General features: G+C 44.6%; 1 protein-coding gene across 6 annotated transcripts in view; it reads right to left on the minus strand.

Annotated features, from left to right (window-relative positions):
• Positions 1-533: 533 nt before the first annotated feature.
• ANKRD44 (ankyrin repeat domain 44) overlaps positions 534-19,964 on the minus strand; it is a 223,762-nt gene continuing 204,331 nt past the window's right edge. For 2 of the 6 annotated variants that reach the window (XM_070421756.1, XM_070421753.1), the window contains exons 22-28: positions 16,204-16,291; positions 14,470-14,553; positions 13,383-13,528; positions 12,835-12,917; positions 10,323-10,405; positions 7,009-7,100; positions 534-3,467 (exon numbers count right to left, since the gene is read on the minus strand). In XM_070421756.1, coding sequence (XP_070277857.1) covers positions 3,409-3,467; positions 7,009-7,100; positions 10,323-10,405; positions 12,835-12,917; positions 13,383-13,528; positions 14,470-14,553; positions 16,204-16,291 — 635 coding nt within the window. In that variant the 3' untranslated portion in view covers positions 534-3,408. Of the gene's footprint in view, positions 6,234-7,008; positions 7,101-10,322; positions 10,406-12,834; positions 12,918-13,382; positions 13,529-14,469; positions 14,554-16,203; positions 16,292-19,964 lie in introns of all 6 variants that reach the window. The other 4 variants (XM_070421751.1, XM_070421750.1, XM_070421755.1 and 1 more) reach the window with 2 other exon arrangements.

The following is a 19,964-nucleotide window of genomic DNA, read 5'->3' on the forward strand; positions in this document are numbered from 1 at the left end:
CTATACTATACCTTTAAGAACAGTGAAGAGAGGCCGGGTCTCGTGTTGCTATGAAGCAGTTGAAAGGTAGTGGTGGCAACAACAAAGACAAGAACGGTTGAATTCACAATTTTGAGGACCTCCTAAGCTTCCTCCTTTCTGATACATGCAACCAGATAATCACATTTCCCCTCTTCCCGTGAACACGAGGAAGCCTAGAGCAAACTCAAGTTCAGTCATGGCCACTGTGCTAAACTTCACAGTTCCCATATTTGTTTGCATTTCCCCCCGTCTTAATTTTTCTATTTCTAGTTTATCACATGTCTTTTGTTACAAGCCAGCTGAAATCTTTTATGACAAGAATAAATATAATCAACACAAATATATATATTTGAATTTTTTCTCTAACTGTGGTGATATAAACAGAAGTATTAAATATGCATATACACTTCTGATTATTTATTTTTTTAAGAATTTAGTGTTAATTTGGCATGGGTAGGGGAGATAAAGATGTAAATGATCAGAATAGTTGGTAAAATTAAAGAAAACAGAAATTGCAACAATATTTGTACCGTCTTTATTTGTAAAAATAACCATCTGAATGCATGTCCGTAGTATATTACAGTTAAGTACGTCATTACATTATTCGCATTCAGTAGTTGAAAAAGTATTAAACTGTGCTTGAGAAGATTCAGATTGGTTCAAAGCCATTCACTGAACTCAGTCATTTTCCTCATTTTTACAATCATGGCATTTACCAGAGTCATTCGACCTCAATTTACATAAGAAAACATTACAGACAAAAATCCCACTGAAATCATCAAACAATATTTTATGCTGTTACAAATATATTAGGCAAAATAGAACACTGGCACCAGATTTGTATCATCGTGCTTCGCAAAGATATATTGCACATGCTTGAGCATAAAACATGGAGACACACTACCAACCCAAATATACTTGCATTGAGCTTTTAGAACACTGCATAAGGAACGCGTAGAATTACATTGTGTACACACACTCAGATTGTCACCATCTTGAAACGCTTTCCCCCTATAACACTGACCTATGGTTTACGGTTTGGTAAGAAGAAAGCATTTTAGCACTGCAAAATCAAACAGAACTCCTAGGGAACACTTGGGCTTATCCATTTCCATTTCAAAGCAGGGAAAAGGGGAACTAGGGGGGAAAAAGACACTTTATACATTCAAAGAAAGGTTGAAATGAAAACTCACTGGTATTATATTGCTCTGATAACACTCAAGTGAAAAAAATACAAAACATTTCACAGAACATTTTCAGAATATACAGATATAAAAAGGCACTCTACCTTCATAGTACAAGACAAAAGGGAAAAAAGGGGGATGAGTTCTTCAACCGACACAACAGACAAGCAAACCGAGTTGCTCAACAGTACAAAGCATAACTAGTGCAGCGAATCCGTGTGCTGTTCTTGCTCTAATTTAATAACAAAATAATAAATCAAGCAGCTGTGTACTGCCTAAAGTACCAAAACATACTATGGTGCCCTTTTAGTAGTGATACATAGAAATCCCCTGAGCTATTTACTGTAGAATCGTAGCAGGTTTTAGGCAATGTGGAGACAGTAATGTATTTACCACGGACAGGCAGACACTGGCGAACAGGTGAAGTGCAATGAAACATGATCCCTGTGGCTGTGGTTAAAATCGAGTCGAAAAAGAACACAGGTAGGTAAAAAGCACGAACCAGCTAAGACTCAATGAAAAGCACAATGTTTTCTGTTATGTTTTTTTCTTAGAAAGCTATGTTGCAAATCTAATGTTATCTCTAAGAGATGTACTTGACAGATACAGAACTCAGAGTTTTTAAAGTCATTTCTCAAAGGAAAAGAATTGGCCAGGGGAAGGGGGCGGGGGGGAGGGAGCAAGAGGAGAGATGGATTCAATGAACAGTTCAGAGTAAGCGTGACTTCATGTTGCTCCTTTGTCCGCCTTCTTTCTGTGAGGAAGGGGTGCGGGGAGTCCAAAGCAGCTCCGTGGAGATAAGGCCCAGGCCTGCATCCTGCTGCAGCGCTCCTGCCCTCTGTGAGGCTCCGCGGGGGCAATGTCACCGCTGCGCCACCATTGAAGCGGCCGTCTCTTTGCCTGCTTTCTATGCCAACGGAGCAAGATTTCCATTCACTTCTAGAAAAAGACACCGCGGTGTATCGTGCTTCTCAGCACTGGCTCACTCTCATGCTCAGGGTTTTGGTAACGATGAGGTCATTATTACTCATGAGCAATTTACCTCCTGCAAAAAAATTCATCTTCTCTAAACAAACAAAAAGGACAGAGGGAGGAGGGGAATGCAAACACTATGTCGGAAGTCCTCTGGACAGCTCTCCTTGGTGAAGAACCCAACGTGAGCTCCTCATTCAATCCGGGGATTAAAAGAGCGGGACTTAAGTCTCCTGCAGTTAGATGAGAAACAGAATACAGAACCTGTATTTGATCCCGATATGGCCGAACGCTGTTGTAAAAATGCCTCACATACACGATGAGACTGCCATTTCCAGGGTGAAAGGGACCCAGTTATCAGATGGTTAATAGCGCGAGCTGGTGATTGTTATTTCTTCTCTTGGCACAAGTGTCCACACACTGATGCAGTTTCCCAGGAGTTTACTGGGACCACGTGGGATTTCAGTGCATTCGGGATCATTTCTGGACTTTTCTTTTGGCCACGTCTGTGCATATGATCCACAATGCGCTTCAGGTTCATCTGGCAGAAGGACTCCAATGTCTTCTAAGCTCTAGGTTGGCCACAGACTGGGGCTGAGTGATGGGTGCTGTGCCCTCTCCAATCCACGTGGGAGATCAGGAGGATCCGCTGAGACCTTAGCAGTGGAAATGCCGGGCGTGGCCCAGGGCTGCTGGCTGGCCCAGGGCTGCTGGTCGGCCCAGGGCTGCTGGCCGGCCCAGGGCTGCTGGCTGGTCCAAGGCTGCTGGTCGGCCCAGGGAGGGCCCTGTGTGTTTTTCTGCTTTTTTGTTTTTCCAAGTAAGACACACAGCAATGAAGAGGGAGAACGAACAAAGGATGCTCCCTCGGCATTTGTTTCATTTCCAATAAATATAAACACATTTACATCAAAAGTATATGAACATTTTCTCTAGTCGGGCAAAAAAAGTAAACTGTGGTCAACACATCATCCGTTACAAATGGTAAGCCATCCACTGGAAATCTCTGTCATAGGAAATATAAAATACAACAAAGACTCTTACGCAAAAAGATTCCATTTTAACTCCATAGAAAAGCTACTTCAGTTCTCACTTTCACTGCGAAGAAAAACCAGTGAAGTCTTCCATTCTCGACGGAAGCATTTTGGTCCTCCTGTAGAGCTGGTTGATGAGATACAGACAGAACTATATACATGTGTGTGCACGTGTGTGTGTGAATGGTTCTGGAAGAGTCTCATTCTTCTTTTTGTACAGCTATTCCCGGGGCGGGGCGGGGTCCGTTGGACCTAGAAGCTTTGGCAGAGGGAGCAGACACAGGGTTCACCAGGTTGATTTCATCAGCAAGCAACTACCACGGGCTCTCCTCTCCACGTCCCCCACTCCTGCCACCTGCTCTGCCTCTCTCTGTCCCCTGCTGCAGCCACACTGGCCCTCACTCGGCATGACCTCAGCTGAGAAGCTCCTGGAATATTTTCCTATCGATGAGCAAGGCCTGATGTCCTTTAGAAGTTACTGTTCTGTCTAAGGATGAATCAGTAAGGGCAGTTCCATAGCAAACCTGCATGGGCCCCCAGGTGTGGGTGCAATCTGCCTTTCCCCGGCAGGGTAACAGGGAGCCCTGGATGCCATCACTCGGGTGGACATAAGCCACAGGCTTGTTATGGGGAGCAGTGGGCGCTGTGTTTGTGTTAAAGAAAAAACAAGCAAGTCCTGTTTCCAATGAGTTTTTCTCCTTCGTTTGGCAACTTCAACAAATAGCCTCGGGAAGAAGTCCTGGCTATTGAAGGGCTCACTCTAGGGAGGACACGGACCATCGGTCTCCCTTAGAAAGGTGACTACAGGCATGATTTCCAGAGAGAAACACGTTTACCTTTGGGTTCTAGTGAGGACGTAAACAGCAAAGGGAGAGGAGGTTGGAGGCTTTTCCTATCCGCCCCTGCCTCCCCTTCCCCCTGGGGACATGCGTGATACACTTCTGACAACTCACTGCCAAGTGAGTATGTGAACAAAACAAATTAAAAAACACACCACACTTTATAGGGGACAACAGTTCCCTCTCAGTGCATTATCCCCAAAGAAAAAGAATGAAATGCATTTTTTTTATTCCTTCTTTAAAATGAGAGGTAGACTTTCACAGAAGTCTCTTAGAGCTAAGGAAAGCATGAGACAGATCAAAAGCAGGGCCCATCCGTGTGAGTGCTTGGTCCTCCGGCCTAGCCGCCCTCCCTCAGTTTGATGAACGAATCCCTTCTCTACCGGCTTCTGGTAGCTCGGGCCCCATAATAACACTGGAACACGACCTAAACCTGGAATCCGAGCGTCTTCCCCTTCCTCCAACAAGGTCGATCAAGGGAAAACGTCTACAGTCCAAGGTCAAAAGGTTTCCGAATCAGAATCGTTCTCATTGTACCCATCCTCCGAGCCTACGTTGTTACTGCACAGGCTAACCATGCTACCCAGGTTGGAGAGGGTCGTCCTGTTCAAATTGTCTTTTTTAAAACAAACCAAGTTGACAGCCGTCATTGTACTGGAAGGAGAAAAAGGCATCATGGTAGCCAAAATGAGGGCCAGGCAGTCAGCCACGTCTTTGTTAGGAGCGCAAGCCAGGGCCGGGGTATGACCTGGGCGTAAATGCAGACAAGGCAGTGGTTAGTCCGAGCATCCACAGTACATCTCATCCGACCTCCCACGGAGATGTATGTTGAGTTAGCAATCATGCAGGCAAAGGGAGGAGTTACTTCTCACAGGGCATGCTAGGGGTGAGGTGGGAGGGGCCTGGAGGGGAGGCATTCTCGGGAGGGTTGGGGGGTCCTTTTCAGCTTACGTGACAACGACAAGCACTATATTATCCAACATTAGGCAGAATTCCAGTCTTTGTCTAGTGAATGGAAACACGAGGGGGGGTGGGGCGGGGGACACAATTCCACAAAAAAACAGCCACGGGACAGCCAGGAAGGGGCCCCCACTGGCGAGCACACACACTCACACCGTGGGCCTCGGCCGGGGCCGGAGCACGCTCATTCTGAGAACAATGGCTTTCCATTGTAGGTGGTTGTGTGTCAGATTCTACAATTAACTGGCTCTAGAAAAACGGAATCATGTGAGGAGGTCAGAAACAGGCAGGCACTGGTCATTTGTCGTTGAACATGTACCATCATTTTAAAAAAAAAACTTAACAGAATTTTAAAAAATAGCAACATTGCCAACCTAAAGGCAGCCGAGATGGGGAAATCGCGATGGTTGGCATAGTCGTGCCCTGCTCTACCATTTAGGCTGGATGGCTGCCATCCGGAAGGGAGAGTGAGCTCAGAGCACGAAACAGGTGCGCAGGGAAATAGATACTCGTGGATGTCATTATGGCTGCCTTAGTCCACTTTGGTTCCAGGCCATCCTGTCCTCTCTGCTGGCCGGAGTTGCCACTACTCGCTCATTTACTCCAGAGGAACCGGCTCAATAAAACCGAACTTTTTGTTATTTTGTTTATCAGCGCTTAACCTCATTTCTGCTTCCCCCTCCTCGCCCCTCTTAACAGATTATTCCTTCTCTGGTGTGAAAACAAACAAGAATGGACGAATATATTAACGTCCTCTGCCATGAAGGTCTGTGATGAGTCAAGGAATAGGATTGTGGGGCTGTACTAACGTGCCCCAGATGTTCCGAGGTCTTTGGGATGCAGCTAAGCTCCGAGACAAGCCACAGTCCCACTGGCCCAAGGTCAGTAAGGGCTGGATGAGCCTCGGGTGTAGCAGACTTACACCAGAGAAGCGAAAACTATGTGTTCTGGTCTCTGGTCATCGTGGAGAAAAGCCGTAGGCCTCTGCACGCCAGCCCCAAAGTCTACAATGGTGAGTAGAGGGTGAGGGAAGGGGAGGCAGGAAAACCAGACGGATGGAGTAACAGCGAACTTTCTGCATCTCCTAGATGAATCGGGCCAGGGACGGGGCAGGGAACATGCTAGGGGAAATGGGGCCGCCAAACCAAACTAACAGGAGTTATAGCTAATGACGCCATAGGGCTGCTTACTTCTGAGCAATGGGCATGAGCTGCTAATTCCAATACCTGTAATAAGCAGTTAATTGAGTTACGTTAATGCATTTTATTATACGACGTTAATTAAATGCCATGATTCATGCCACATTTTGAAAAATTTACTTAATTAGTAAATATCCAGAAGTCCCGCACCTGCTCTCCAAGGCTAATAGGCATTGTGCTTCGAATGGCATCTAATACAACCCTGGGGTTCACAATTTCGTAGGAAGCAGAGGAGAAAGCTGCTGTTAAGAGTTAGTTCATTCAGAAAAGGGACGTTATCTAGATCAAGAGAAGTGTCAAGCCTAGACATGAATTTAAAATTCTTATTCACATTCCCCAAATAGCCATCCTGGGAATATGCGTTCTAGTCTGTTCTCAAAAAGAAAAGAAAAAGGTTTGATCTCAGAATGGACTGGAACACAGAGACCTGGTTTTGACGCGAGCCCTTGAGCATGCACGGATGATGGGGAATCCCTCACTCTTCAGTGTGTGCGGTCAGCACGGCGAATGCCAACGTGCAAGCTCGTCCGTGTGTCTCGGGCATTTTCACCGCCACGCTGAGGAGTCAGCGACCCTCGCTGCTGACGTCACATGCAGAATGGGAGGCAGTGGTGGCTACAGGGAGACTGCACTTTAACGAAGACAGACAGGACACAGCATCCTTGTTGATTTCTCACACATGGGGGGCTCCGAAGGGAGAGGGTTCCTACTGCCTCTTTAACTAGCTCCTACATCCCTCCTGTCCTCTGGCTCCCCAGCACAGGGAAGGCACCTGCCGTGATCGTGTCCTTTTCCCACTCACCATTCTCATCGACAGCGAGGACGCAGGCCCCTTTGGCCAGCAGCTCCTCCACCACGGCCTTCAGGCCGTTGCGCGCAGCGACGTGCAGGGGCCTGAGAAAGAACACAGGGCATCAGGCGGGATACGCGTTTGTGTGAGATGTGCCATTTGGGCAGCCTGCGTTGTTAAGAGGCAGCAAGTAGGTAAGAATCCATACATAGCATCTGAACGTTTTTACTGGGGGGAAAAAAGAGATTTGCTGACCAGATCTCTTCCAGGTGCTAATGACCCAACAGTTCTTCCAAGTTGGCCCAGATTTCTCTGCAGATATCACAAATACTCTGCACCGCAAACAACCTCAATGACAGTAAATAGGAAGACAGAGGAAGGCCAAGATGGCGGCATAGGTAAACACCGGAGACTGCTGCTGCAAACAACCACTTCAAAAATACAACTAAAAGACGGAATGGACATCACCCAGAACCACAGGAAGGCTGGCTGAGGAGAGACTCTTCAACTAGAAGGAAAAACAACAGCATACCGAGGCTCAGAGGAGGCGCAGTGTGGAAAATACAAAGGTGCGGAGGTGCGCGCGCAAAGCGGGCTGGTGGCTGAGGGCGCGGCTGTCGTTTTCAATCAGGAGGGAGTCTCAGACTCTGAGCTCCAGATCCGGGCGAGTCTCTAGGGACTCAGACTCAAACGGGAGAGGCAGGATTGTCTGGCATCAGTTGGAACGTGAGGGCAGCTTTCTCTCCGAGGTTTGCAGCAGTTGCTGGGGTTCGGAGAAGCAGAGCCTCTGGGAACGGGACTGAGAGCAGCCATAACTGCTCCCTCCGCCCGCCCTGTTGATCCCATGCGACCCGCCCCGCCCAAGCCCTGCGCAGAGCCATTTGCCGGATAGCCTCAGGCAAAGGCTAGATTAGCACCTCTCCAGAGGACAGAAGTTTTCCCACTGCAGATAAAGGTGATTCTCACAGCCAGTAGGCCTGGTGGTCAAATCCCTCTAGTATTAACTACAACAATCAAGGCCTAACTAGAACAAGACTGCACACAAAGACCACAAGGGGGTGCACCAAGAAAGCATAAAAAATGCGGAGACAAAAAAACATGACAGAAATGGAGGATATAGAGCTAAAAAACGCAACTTTGAGGGCTTGCAATAATGTGCTAGAAGCTGCCAATAAACTTGATGAGAGCCTCATGAAATCTAATGAGACCCTCGATGCTGTGATAAAGAACCAACTAGAAATTAAGCATACACTGACTGAAATAAAGAATATTATACAGACACCCAATAGCAGACCAGAGGAGCGCAAGAATCAAGTCAAAGATTTGAAATGCTAAGAAGCAAAAAACACCCAACCGGAAAAGCAAAATGGAAAAAGAATCCGAAAATACGAAGATAGTGTAAGGAGCCTCTGGGACAGCTTCAAGCGTACAAACATCAGAATTATAGGGGTGCCAGAAGATGAGAGACAGCAAGATATTGAAAACCTACTTGAAGAAATAATGACAGAAAACTTCCCCTACCTGGTGAAAGAAATGGACTTATAGGTCCAAGAAGCGCAGAGAACCCCAAACAAAAGGAATCCAAAGAGGACCACACCAAGACACATCATAATTAAAATGCCAAGAGCAAAAGACAAAGAGAGAATCTTAAAAGCAGCAAGAGAAAGAAAGTCAGTTACCTACAAGGGAGTACCCATACGACTGTCAGCTGATTTCTCAACAGAAACTTTGCAGGCCAGAAGGGAGTGGCAAGAAATATTCAAAGTGATAAATGCCAAGAACCTACAACCAAGATTACTTTATCCAGCAAAGCTATCATTCAGAATTGAAGGTCAGATAAAGAGCTTCACAGATAACGAAAAGCTAAAGGAGTTCATCACCACTAAACCAGTATTATATGAAATGCTGAAAGGTATCCTTTAAGAAGAGGAAGAAGAAGAAAAAGGTAAAGATACAAATTATGAACAACAAACATGCATCTATCAACAAGTGAATCTAAGAATCAAGTGAATAAATAATCTGATGTACAGAATGAACTGGTGATTATAATGAATCAGAGACATAGAAAGGGAATGGACTGACTATTCTTGTGGGGGAAAGGGGAGTGGGAGATGCGAGAAGAGACTGGACAAAAATCGTGCACCTATGGATGAGGACAGTGGGTGGGGAGTGAGGGCGGAGGGTGGGGCGGGGAACTGGGAGGAGGAGTTATGGGGGGGGAAAAAAGAGGAACAAATGTAATCTGAACAATAAAGATTTAATTAAAAAAACAAACAAACCAACAACAACAAAAAAATAGGAAGACAGAAGAACTTAAGCTCTGGTGCATTTTCTAGAAGGTTCTTTAACCCTTGAGCTGTACGCTTGCATTTGAATCACTGTTTCACCCAGTTCATCAATATGACTGTCTAATATCACTCATATATATAATCTCAAACCTCTTTGTTATTACTAAGTGATATTTTACTGAATTTAGAACATCTTAAAGAACAAATGTCAAAGTTAGTATATTCTGCTATCTATTCCTTAAGAATTTTAATGAAAAAATGCTAATATTCTTTGCCCTTTAAAACAAATACATAATTTCCTAAAATAGAAAATAAAACAGCTTCTATTTATTTATTTATTATTAATTTTAGTCCTCACCTGAGGATATGCTTATCTTTTAATTGATTTTACAGAGAAGAAGAGAGATAGAAAGAAACATCAACTGGTTGCCTTCTGTATGCACCCCAACCGGGGATCGAACCTGCAACCTAGGTATGTGCCCTGACTGGAAATCGAACCCACAACCTTTTGGTGTATGAGATGATGCTCTAACCAGCTGAGCCACATGGCTAAAGCTGAAGCAGCTCTTAAGTTTTTCACACTGAGGATAACACTGAATTACATTAAAATGTAATTAAGACAAATGGCTTAGAAACTCTTCAAATATATTCTGGGAACCTAATTTATAAAACTGTCATTTTCTAGTAAGAACACATAATGCTAATACATTTTACCAGTATACAAATATTTCCCAAATAGGTCAGCCCATACGTTTTTCTAATCATCCAGTAAATTTATAATATTACCATAGAAATATCAGCAAAGAAAAACACAGACCTCACACATCTCTATGCCGGCATATCAAAATGCAGGTTCTAACGAAACTGCCTAGCTGGGTCTGAGCTGCAGGTGTGTGACTAAACTTCACGAAGGAGAGGCGGGTCTGTGCTTTCACTACTGTGTCCCAGCTCCAGCCTGGCACAGAGCTAGCTCTTCACATGTGTTGAATAAATGACTAGGAACTTGGGTCTGAGTCCAGCTCTAGCCATCACACTTACGTCTGCAGTGCATTGTTTTTGGCATTAATAAGGCTCTCGTCTTGTATCTTGTCAAGTATTAACAAGGCACATTTTTCATGACCCTAGGGAAGAAAAAGAAAATTATCAGAAACTCAGGATGGAGACTTAGAAAAGTTCCAGAACAATCACTTCATTGGGCTTTAAATGTGAAACGAATGTCCTCTGCCTGTATACATGTCAAAAGGCCATCATCTGAGTAGTTCCTTTTTCTTATAAAAAGCAAATAGTCCCAGGGCCCTAGATTCTCCAAGATTCCAAATGAGGTCCCATTAGGACTTGGTTAATATAAATCTGATCTGAAATAATAACATTTCTAGGATAAGTTTTAGAACTAATGTCCAAGGAGCTGAAACCGATACGAATTCAGCCGGGTCAGCTGGTAAACAGGGAGGAGAATTAGAAATATCCTTCAACATCACTTTTTAAATGTAAGTCAAGTCCCATCTCCTTCCTCAAGTCTTCATGATTGACCACTTCCTTGATCCATTTATCCTTGAAGTTTGCATGTCGCCTATGATCTGTGTCACTCACCAGTTACTGCCTTATATTGTGAAAGGATTCTTTTTCAAGAAAGCCTATTCATCTCCTCCTCAGCCAGGGGAAATGACCTCTATGCCTTATGACAATAGACAGTCGGTAATTTTGATGGATCCGTCAGAGGCGCTTTCACGGTTTCAGGCCTGCGCTCCGTGAAGGTACTGGCTTCCTGAGCCCCTGTGACCCCGAAGCATCAACATCAGCATCACCTGGCACTTAGCGACATGGAATCTCAGGCCCCACTCCCGCCCTCCTAAATCAGAAGCTGAATTTTAACAATATCCTCAGGTGAGTCAATGGCACAATAACGTTTGAAAAGCAATGCATTTATAGTCATGAAAACTACACCTTGAAACACACTTGAGGAAACGGAGCACTTTTTGTGGTTTCCCTGGGACACCCTGAACATGAAGTGAGAAAATGCAACTGATGAGAGGAACAGCTGAGACTGCTGGTGCCGCTGGATACAGATAACACCTTTAATGCTGGAACTATCCTATATAATAAAACCCTAATAATGTAAATCGACCGAATGGCCGAATGACTGGTTGCTATGATGCGCACTGACCACCAGGGGGTAGACGCTCAACACAGGAGCTGCCTGCTGGTGGTCAGTGTGCTCCCACAGGGGGAGCCTGCTCAGCCAGAAGCCAGGCTCATGGCTGGCAAGCACAGCAGTGGTGGCAGGAGCCTCTCCCGCCTCTGCTGCAGGCGGGCAGTAAGAAGTGAAGGGTCCCGCACTCCGAGAGCCCCAAACAGCGAGAGGGATGTCTGACTTCCGGCTTAGGCCCGATCCCCGGCGGGGAATGGGCCTAAGCCAGCAGGCGGACATCCCCCAAAGGTTCCTGGACTGCGAGAGGTCACAGGCCTGGCTGAGGGACACTCTCCACCCCCCAGTGCATGATTTTCCTTCACCGGACCTCTAGTACTGAAATAAACGCCATCACTGGTGTCAGTTGCCATCATACCACAATGCCTTAGAAGGGAGACCCTTAAATATAACTTTAGAAATATCCACGAAGGTTTCATTCTGATATACTACTGGTGGAGTGTAAATAATTAAGACTTCATTTTAGGGGAATTTGGACTTTAAAATCTTCATAGCCCAGGTTCAAAAATTTCACATTTAGACATTTAGTTTAAAGGAACAAGGCTTCCTAAAACATTGCACCACAGTTATTATTATGTAGAGTAGCTTGTATTTGAAAACAAGCAAATGTCTAATGGGAGAGGGTAGGCTGCGTAAAGGGTGGCACATTCCTAAGGTAGAGAGAGTACCATGCATCTTCGAAAACATTGTGAAATGTCTACACAAGAAAGCTATTCATAACATGTGACTCAGGAACAAAAGCAGGTTGTAAGCAGTATGATCCTGCTTCTGTGAAATCACATTCCTATGTGCCATTTATCTTTTGCTGAAGCAGTGAACACAATGCTATTTTTTTAAAAAAAACAACAACACCATACACACAAATTGTTCTTTGCATTGGACTATGCACCAGAAAAAAGGGAGAGGGTAGACCTGCACACGAACACACTGACTTGCCTCACAGGAGAGCATTTTGGGGCTGTGTTATTACAAGGCCTTCCAACGAAACAAAATGAGAACAAGTGGAGAGGCTCATATTCTAGAAGCCATGTACCTGAGGTCCCAATGTGTGTTTATAACCAAAAGGTGGTACCACAGACACAGTGGCAGCATCAAGCCACACTGCAGCCAGCATGCAAGTGGCCAATGCCACGCAAAGCACATCCCGTCCACCCGTGCGGTACGCCCTTGCTTTTCCTCCTCCAACTCTGCTTAGAGGGGCCAACATCCTGGGGAGATGGACCTCTTAATTAGGGGCCATGATACGCACTTTTGAGGTAGAATTAAGTGGTATTTATCATCATCATCATCATCATTACTACTATTATTATACTGAATAACAGTGTGTCATATTCCCTTACATACTTTACTACACGCCAAATGCAAGGGTGTGTTCAAGTCCTTGTCCTTCACAGACAGGTCAGCCTGGGCGCTGTTCACCAGAATGTCTATAAAAAAAAACAAAAGAAAGCTACTCAGACTACATGCCAATTACATGTACTTTAAAGAAGTTACTACAGAAACAATAACAGATCTAAATCAGTGCAGCTCACATAATCCTATTTCATGTGTTTAAGAAAAAAAGGAGCCACTTATGGCCACGTGTGTTCTAGCCAAATCCAAGGCCTATAGGCATCCATTGTTTGACAGTTTTATTCCCGGGTACAATGATTCTGTGTTACCTCTGGTTTCTCAACGTCAAGAGATTTCCCTGCTGAGAAGTTGGCTCACTTGGATCAGGCCGACCGACCAGCCAGTAACAGGACTGCGGACAAAGAGCAAGTGGAGCCGGTGGCTTAGATAATGTGTCGGTCTTTTTATGGGTATATAGGAAGAGACGAACGGCTTTCTTGCTTGCCCATGCCTTTGGTTTTGGACAGGAAAGGATGGGCAGTCTCCCCTCGGGCACGTACCCACGGCGCCCGCCTGCCCGTTCTCCGCGGCCATCATCAGCGCTGTCTTGCCCGTGTTGTCGGCCGCGTTCACCTGGGCGCTGTGTCTCAGCAGGAGCTGCAGGCACTCCACGTGGTCAGCAAAGGCTGCGGCGTGCAGCGGCGTCCTGGCGACCGAGCAAGCGGCGTTAGCTTCCTGGGAACCTCACACCCACTCTCCGTGCCCGCCAGAGAAACACGGCAGGTTCACGGAGATGACCACCAGGCCCCTCGGCAGGGTCACCGATGCGGGGGGGCGGGGGGGGGGGGGTGAGCTGGTGGCCCTGATCATGGAATTAGCATCTTTGTTGACCGCTTTAATCTTGAGTCCCAGTGGCTTTTCTCTCCCCTTGGATAAAGATACTTTCAAAATTACACCTTAAATTTGTAGATCATTGGCTATTTTTCTAAAAAGCCCACGTCATCTAATGCGAATGACTGATTTTTTGGGGAGGACAACCTGGCATTACTTGTCAAATTTAAAAACTACTGGCCTTTTAACCGCTTCTAGGATTTTATCTCCTAGATACAGTTGGGTCATAGGACCAGGCACATATGAACTGCACCACCCTTTGAAATAGCAAAGTACTGGAAACAACCTAAATATTCTTCCATAGCCGGCAGGCTGATTAAGTTATAATATATCCATTCAGATGAATAATATTCAGCCTAAAAAGAATATGGTAAATCTAAGGGTTTCAGTATTTGGGAAGATCTCCAAGATGTACTAAAAGCAGAGCATTGCTATAGAGTGCTCCATTTGCACATAAGGGATATAAGCACATATATTTTACAGTTTGTAGCTGTGCACAGACAATATGTGAGGGAATATAAACATTTGGAAAGGACAGTTTCTAGTGGCTTCCTCCGTGGAAGAGGCTGGGGCTGCTGGGCCGAGGAGGAAAACTTGTGTTAATTATATATCCTTCACAATACTTGATTAAAAAAACATGCTTACATATTACTTTTCAATTTAAGAACCAAATAAAAGATGTTTGGCCCCTCTGCAACCACAGAGCAGAGACTGGGATTCGTGGGGAGGAGAGGCATGCTATCATGGGTCACTCACCTGCCTTTGTCATCCCTGCAATTGACAATACTGGAATCTATGGCCCCCAGCAGCAGTGACGCACAATTCTCATGGTCATTTATTCTAAAACGAAAAGTAGCATTAAAAATCTCACCACTTAAAAAGTTATATATCCCCTCCTAGTCCATCTTCCCAGGGACTGTATACTTAACAATCTGATGGTGGTTGTTTTTTAAGTCTGATGCAAATATCTGTGGCCTATGTTCTGGTAAAACGTTTAAAGAAGATAACTTAGGTGATATAAACGAACTTTATTTAACACTTCCTGAAGCGGGCAGTCTCCACTCTGAAGATTTTGGAGAATCGCCTGCTCCAAGAAGGGTTGAAGCCTGTTTATCTGACCTAAGTGGCCTCCTTTGCTTGTCTGAACAGCTGTGGCAAGGAGGGTAGGATCTGAAGCTGAAGGTCTTGGGAGGAGAAGCTCAGGAGGGCACCCTCTTTACTCCGAGTTCACTGGGAGCCGTGGGTTAGTCACTCTGGGATTTGAGCTCCACTCTCTCACAGATCCAAACAAATTATATCCAAATTTTTAAAGGAAAGAGGTTTATTAAGGTTCCTGGAAAGGTCCCGGGACAGTTATACTAAGAGTCCACAGCCAGGGACAGCTGCTAACACACTAACAAGGACTCCGAGAAATCAATTAAGACAAGAAATTGTGAGCAACGGCACCTCAAAATCTAAGTGGGCACAACTTGGAACAAAATAGGTCCAGAGACATAGAAGCATAGAAGCTTAGATTGTGGAATCTCAGAAGGAAGGCGGGGGAGGGTGGGAGGTGGGAAGAGATCAACCAAAGACCTTGTCTGCATGTATGCATAACCCATGGTCACAGACAATAGGGTGGTGAAGGCCTGAGTGGGGGTGGGGAGTGGGCTAGAAGAGGTCAATGGTGGAAGGAGGGGGACATATGTAATACTTCAACAATAAAGATTTAAAATAATAATAGTAAAGCCTTTAGGGTGTCTGCCACTATAAAAAAAACAAAACCAAAACCAAAAACAACCTTGTGAGAGAAATAATAGGCCTATTGTTCATGGAATCGTGGAAGCCAAAGCTGAAAAACTGGAGGGCAAGGGTGGAGTGCTTCAAAGCTGTTAGAGAGCGCTGGCCACTCACATCACCTGTGCCAGGGCCAGCTGGTCAGGGAGCAGGCTGGATCGGCACTAGGTCACCCACCAACCTCAAGAAAGTGTCCACCTGGGTGCCCATGACCCAGCAGGCTGCCATGGAAGTCTGACTTCCAGTCCCTGTACTCTCTGGACAATGGTTCACACATTGAGATTGGAGCAAAAACTACATATAAAAAAACCTTACAACATACGAAGAAAGGGAATTACAATACATGAAAAGTCTTCCCGGTAGAAAATGTCTTTCTAATCATTCGCAGGCATATTTTTAGAATTTGGCTGACAGGTGTGAAGTATACCTGAAGAGTATGGGGTGTCAGGTGCCCCTCAGGCCACCTCTTCATGCAGTTTCTCTAAGGTGGCATGTGAGCCGCCTTGGAGCCATGGCCTTTCATAGAAATCTCCTGGAAATCATTAACATTAGGGACCACACTTCGCTCTCAGACCTATTTGCCTTTAGCAGCAAAATGGAATACGTTGGTCTTATCTGCAATGTGAAAGCTTTTTCCTTTCCTAAAGGGCACTTTTTCTACGTGTCGTTGAAGGAATTAAAGCAGCACCATTGACTTCTGGCATCTCTACTTACATCGCACAGTGCAGTGGAGTAAAGGGATTGCCGATAAATTCTCGAAAACATTTCTGCTCCAAAAGTACCTCTATACAGTTTTCATTACCTGCAAGGAAGCAAAAGAATTTAGGAAGTTTCTAAGAATGAAATTTTGTTCAACACAATCAAATTTTTTTTGTCATTAAGAACTGAATTCTGGCTTATGAATTTTCCTGAATCGGCTGAATGCTCAACCTCCTTGGAATGAAATTCACAAAATGCCAACATGTTATTGACTATGCTCACAGGAGTTCTGAGACATAATGAACAAATAAGACAATGAAAGCCATATGGTCTGATGGAGAGAACGAGATGGAGAAGGGACCTCATTTGCAAGCAGAATCGATTCTATGTTATGCTCAGCTCTTGATAGGTAGACATCTAACACATCTCAGTTTGCCCATATTAACAACAGGAAATTTCCCCTTCACCCATCTGAGTAAATTCACTTATAATTATGGACCCTAGTGAAGGGGAGAAGATGTGATTGATAGAAAATAGCAGATGAAAGGGTAAAATGCTGAGTGTAAAATACTGTATGTGTTTAAAATGGCACCAAGACCAGCTCCTGGCAAACAATGTGTACCCAATAAGTATTTTTAAAAAAATAAGTAGAGGAATGAATGTGAGGAATTATTTTCAACAAAATGACAAGTAGTTTTCAAATCAACTGAATTTAAGTTAAGGCCTCAGCTCTGTTGGCTTCCTTGTCACATGATCCAAAGCAACTCTCTTGGGATCTGTGAGCCTCAGTTTCTCAGAGATAAGAAATCAGACGAGGAATCCTGCCGATGTCACAGGATGATGGGAGCTTATGGATAAAGGGCCTGAATGTGGTCTGTGACGGGATGGACAGCTATTAATGCCAAACTATTTGGCTTTGGAATACAGATTGTTGTCCTGGAACCTCCTGTTGGCTGAACTTAGGGCTGAATTCTCAGCTCTCTCATGATCTACCTCAGAATGACGAAGATCAGACAATTTTAAGTATTAAAACACAATCCAAACCTTTCTTTTACCTATAAAGAGAAAAAGGGACACTGCTTGAAGGAGGGCTAAAACATACAAAGTAATGAATATAAAATTCCCCTAACTTTAGGTAAGTTACACTGTTTAGCTTTCCACCTATAGCCAACCCTCACTTAAACACTTCACATCCTCTATTAATATGAATCCTTTCACAGGATCTACTTAGGGAAGCGTCTACACACACCACTCTTTGTGACTCTATGAACCCCAACCTAAGGGTCTGTGTAGATAGGACTGGGCATCCTAGAGTGACTTTCGGTATTTCACAGTGGGGAAGGGGATTCTGGGAAGATGGGAGCTTGACCCTCAGACCCGGAGGGAGACTGCACTGGAACTGCTTAGGGAGGGACTACTCCCCTCCCCTGCTTGCACCTGGAGAGGCCTCAGAACAGAGACCTACCACCCCCCTTCCACTCATCTCGGGGGAGAGGATGTGGTCGGTGAGTTTGCCACCTGCCATTAGGCCAAGACTCTGACTGCGCCTTCCCCTTCCTGCCAGAGAGCTCTCCGGGTGTGACCCAGATGGGGCTTAGGGGGCCCTCAGCCACTGGTAAGTAAAGAATCACAATCCTCCAGTAGCAGGGAGGGACCACGCCAAGTTGAGAAAGTAGAAAATTTGGCTCTTCCTGGTCAGAGCCAATGACGAAAGAGGACTGTAATGAAAATGAAATGGTGTAAATTAGAGCACCCCATAGTTTCTGAGTGAAAATATTTTTAAAATATATTTTTATTTGTTTCAGACTGGAAGGGAGCGGGAGAGAGAGATAGAAACATCAATGATGAGAGAGAACTACTGATCGGCTGCCTCCTGCATGCCCCCTACAGGGAATCAAGCCCCCAACCTAGGCATGTGCCCTTGACCGTGGGACCCTTCAGTCTGCAGGCCAATGATCTATCCACCGAGCCAAACCGTCTAAGTGAAAATTTTAATATAAGAATTGCAAATGGAAAAATAAAATTATAGAAACAGAGTAGAAGATATATGGGAAAATATCCATATAAACTTACAGGTGGGAGACCTTAAGCAGGACTGGAAACCTAGATCCCAGCAAATAAAAATATGACGGACTCAACTACACAAACGTTCAAAATTTCTGCATGGAAAATGACATCATAAACAAAGACCAGAGACAAATGACAGGCTGAGAGAAAACACTGGCAGCACATAGCACATGCAGGGAGGATTCCTATCTCTACGACAAGGCACTCCAGCAAACGCATGAGGAAAGATAAAACTCATTAAAAATAAGCAATAGATGGAAAAGGTCATTTCCAGAAGACGAAATACCAATAAATAAATACACTGTAGGGAAACACAAACCAAAGTAATGAGATAACCTTTTCTGCCCTTCAAACTCACAAAAAGGAAAAAGATGCTATCTTCCTGGGGTGGCAAAAGCTTGGAGAAAATATAGGTCTTATACACGTTTGGGGGAGTAATAAAATACACCCTTCTTGCAAAGTAACATGGTGTAATTTATTAAAGTTAAAAAACACACATGTCCTCATCAATAGTTTCCCTTCTGAAAACTTATCGGACAGAATTAAGGTACATACTATGAATAGACACATACTGAAGCCTCGTTTTAACAGGAGAAAACCTGAAAACAATCCGAATGTCCATCCCCAGGGACCCGGTTGAATACATAATAAACTGTGATACACACACATCTATATTGATTTATCTGCTATGCAATATACTAAGGAGATCAATCATTATCGATACACAATAACTTGCAGGATATCTGCGATAGAATGTGTATAGAAGTAGATGCGGACAAAACTGACTCCACCCCTGGGTCCCGGATTTCTCTTCTGCTGTGACCTTCGATCAGCCTCACTGAGCAAGCCTATCAGAGCCTTGCAGTTGATGATTATCAGTGTTCCATAAAACCTACCATAAATGTTTTTGTTAGTAACCGCCAGAATGCCATGGCAACCAGAATAAATATTAACCTGGTGATAGGATCCATTATGAACCATCTTCCGTCGCAAGACCACCAGGAGGTATGGCCTCTGGTGCCACTGCATTCTTTTTTTAAAAAAAATGTTTTTGTTGAATTTAGAGAGAGGAAGGGAGAGGGATAGAGAGATAGAAACATCGGTAGGAGAAAAGCATTTATTGGCTGCTTCCTGCACGTCCTCCACAAGGGTTTGAGCCTGCAACCAGAGCGTGTGCACTGACCAAGAATCGAACCAGTGACCTCCTGGTTCACTGAGCCACACTGGCTGGGCACTACAGCACTCATTGACTGCGTTCTTTGTCCCTTTGTCTTGTCAATTATTAGTACCTGAGTTATACCATAAAAAAGTACTGTAACAGGGGTCTCTTAGCAGAGAATCATCTGTGCAGAGTGCTGGGTTGTCTGTCTGCTCTGACCCTACCTCCCTGTAAGGAAATGATCCTGTAATCCTTTCTGTTACAGTCTATGGAGTTGCCTACATCGTTTTTCGTCTGCAGACATCTTCTTGTTCAGGTGGCCATTATATCTGTGCCCCACCATGTTAAATAAACAACAGCAAAAAAGAAAGTTATAGAATGATAGTTGTTCTATGATTCTAGTTTAAAAAAAACAAATGCACATACATTTGTATTTACATCCTCAAGGGGAAAGTATTAAAGGTACACACCAAACTACATCAGAAAGCAAGTTTGGAAATGGAGACTTAATTCTACCTTAGACATGTCAATATTTTTGAAATTTACGATG

This window comes from Myotis yumanensis, unplaced genomic scaffold, assembly GCF_028538775.1.
Source record: "Myotis yumanensis isolate MYYU_CA2020_CCGP unplaced genomic scaffold, mMyoYum1.0.hap1 SCAF_8, whole genome shotgun sequence".
In the NCBI taxonomy this organism is placed as follows: Eukaryota; Metazoa; Chordata; class Mammalia; order Chiroptera; family Vespertilionidae; genus Myotis; species Myotis yumanensis.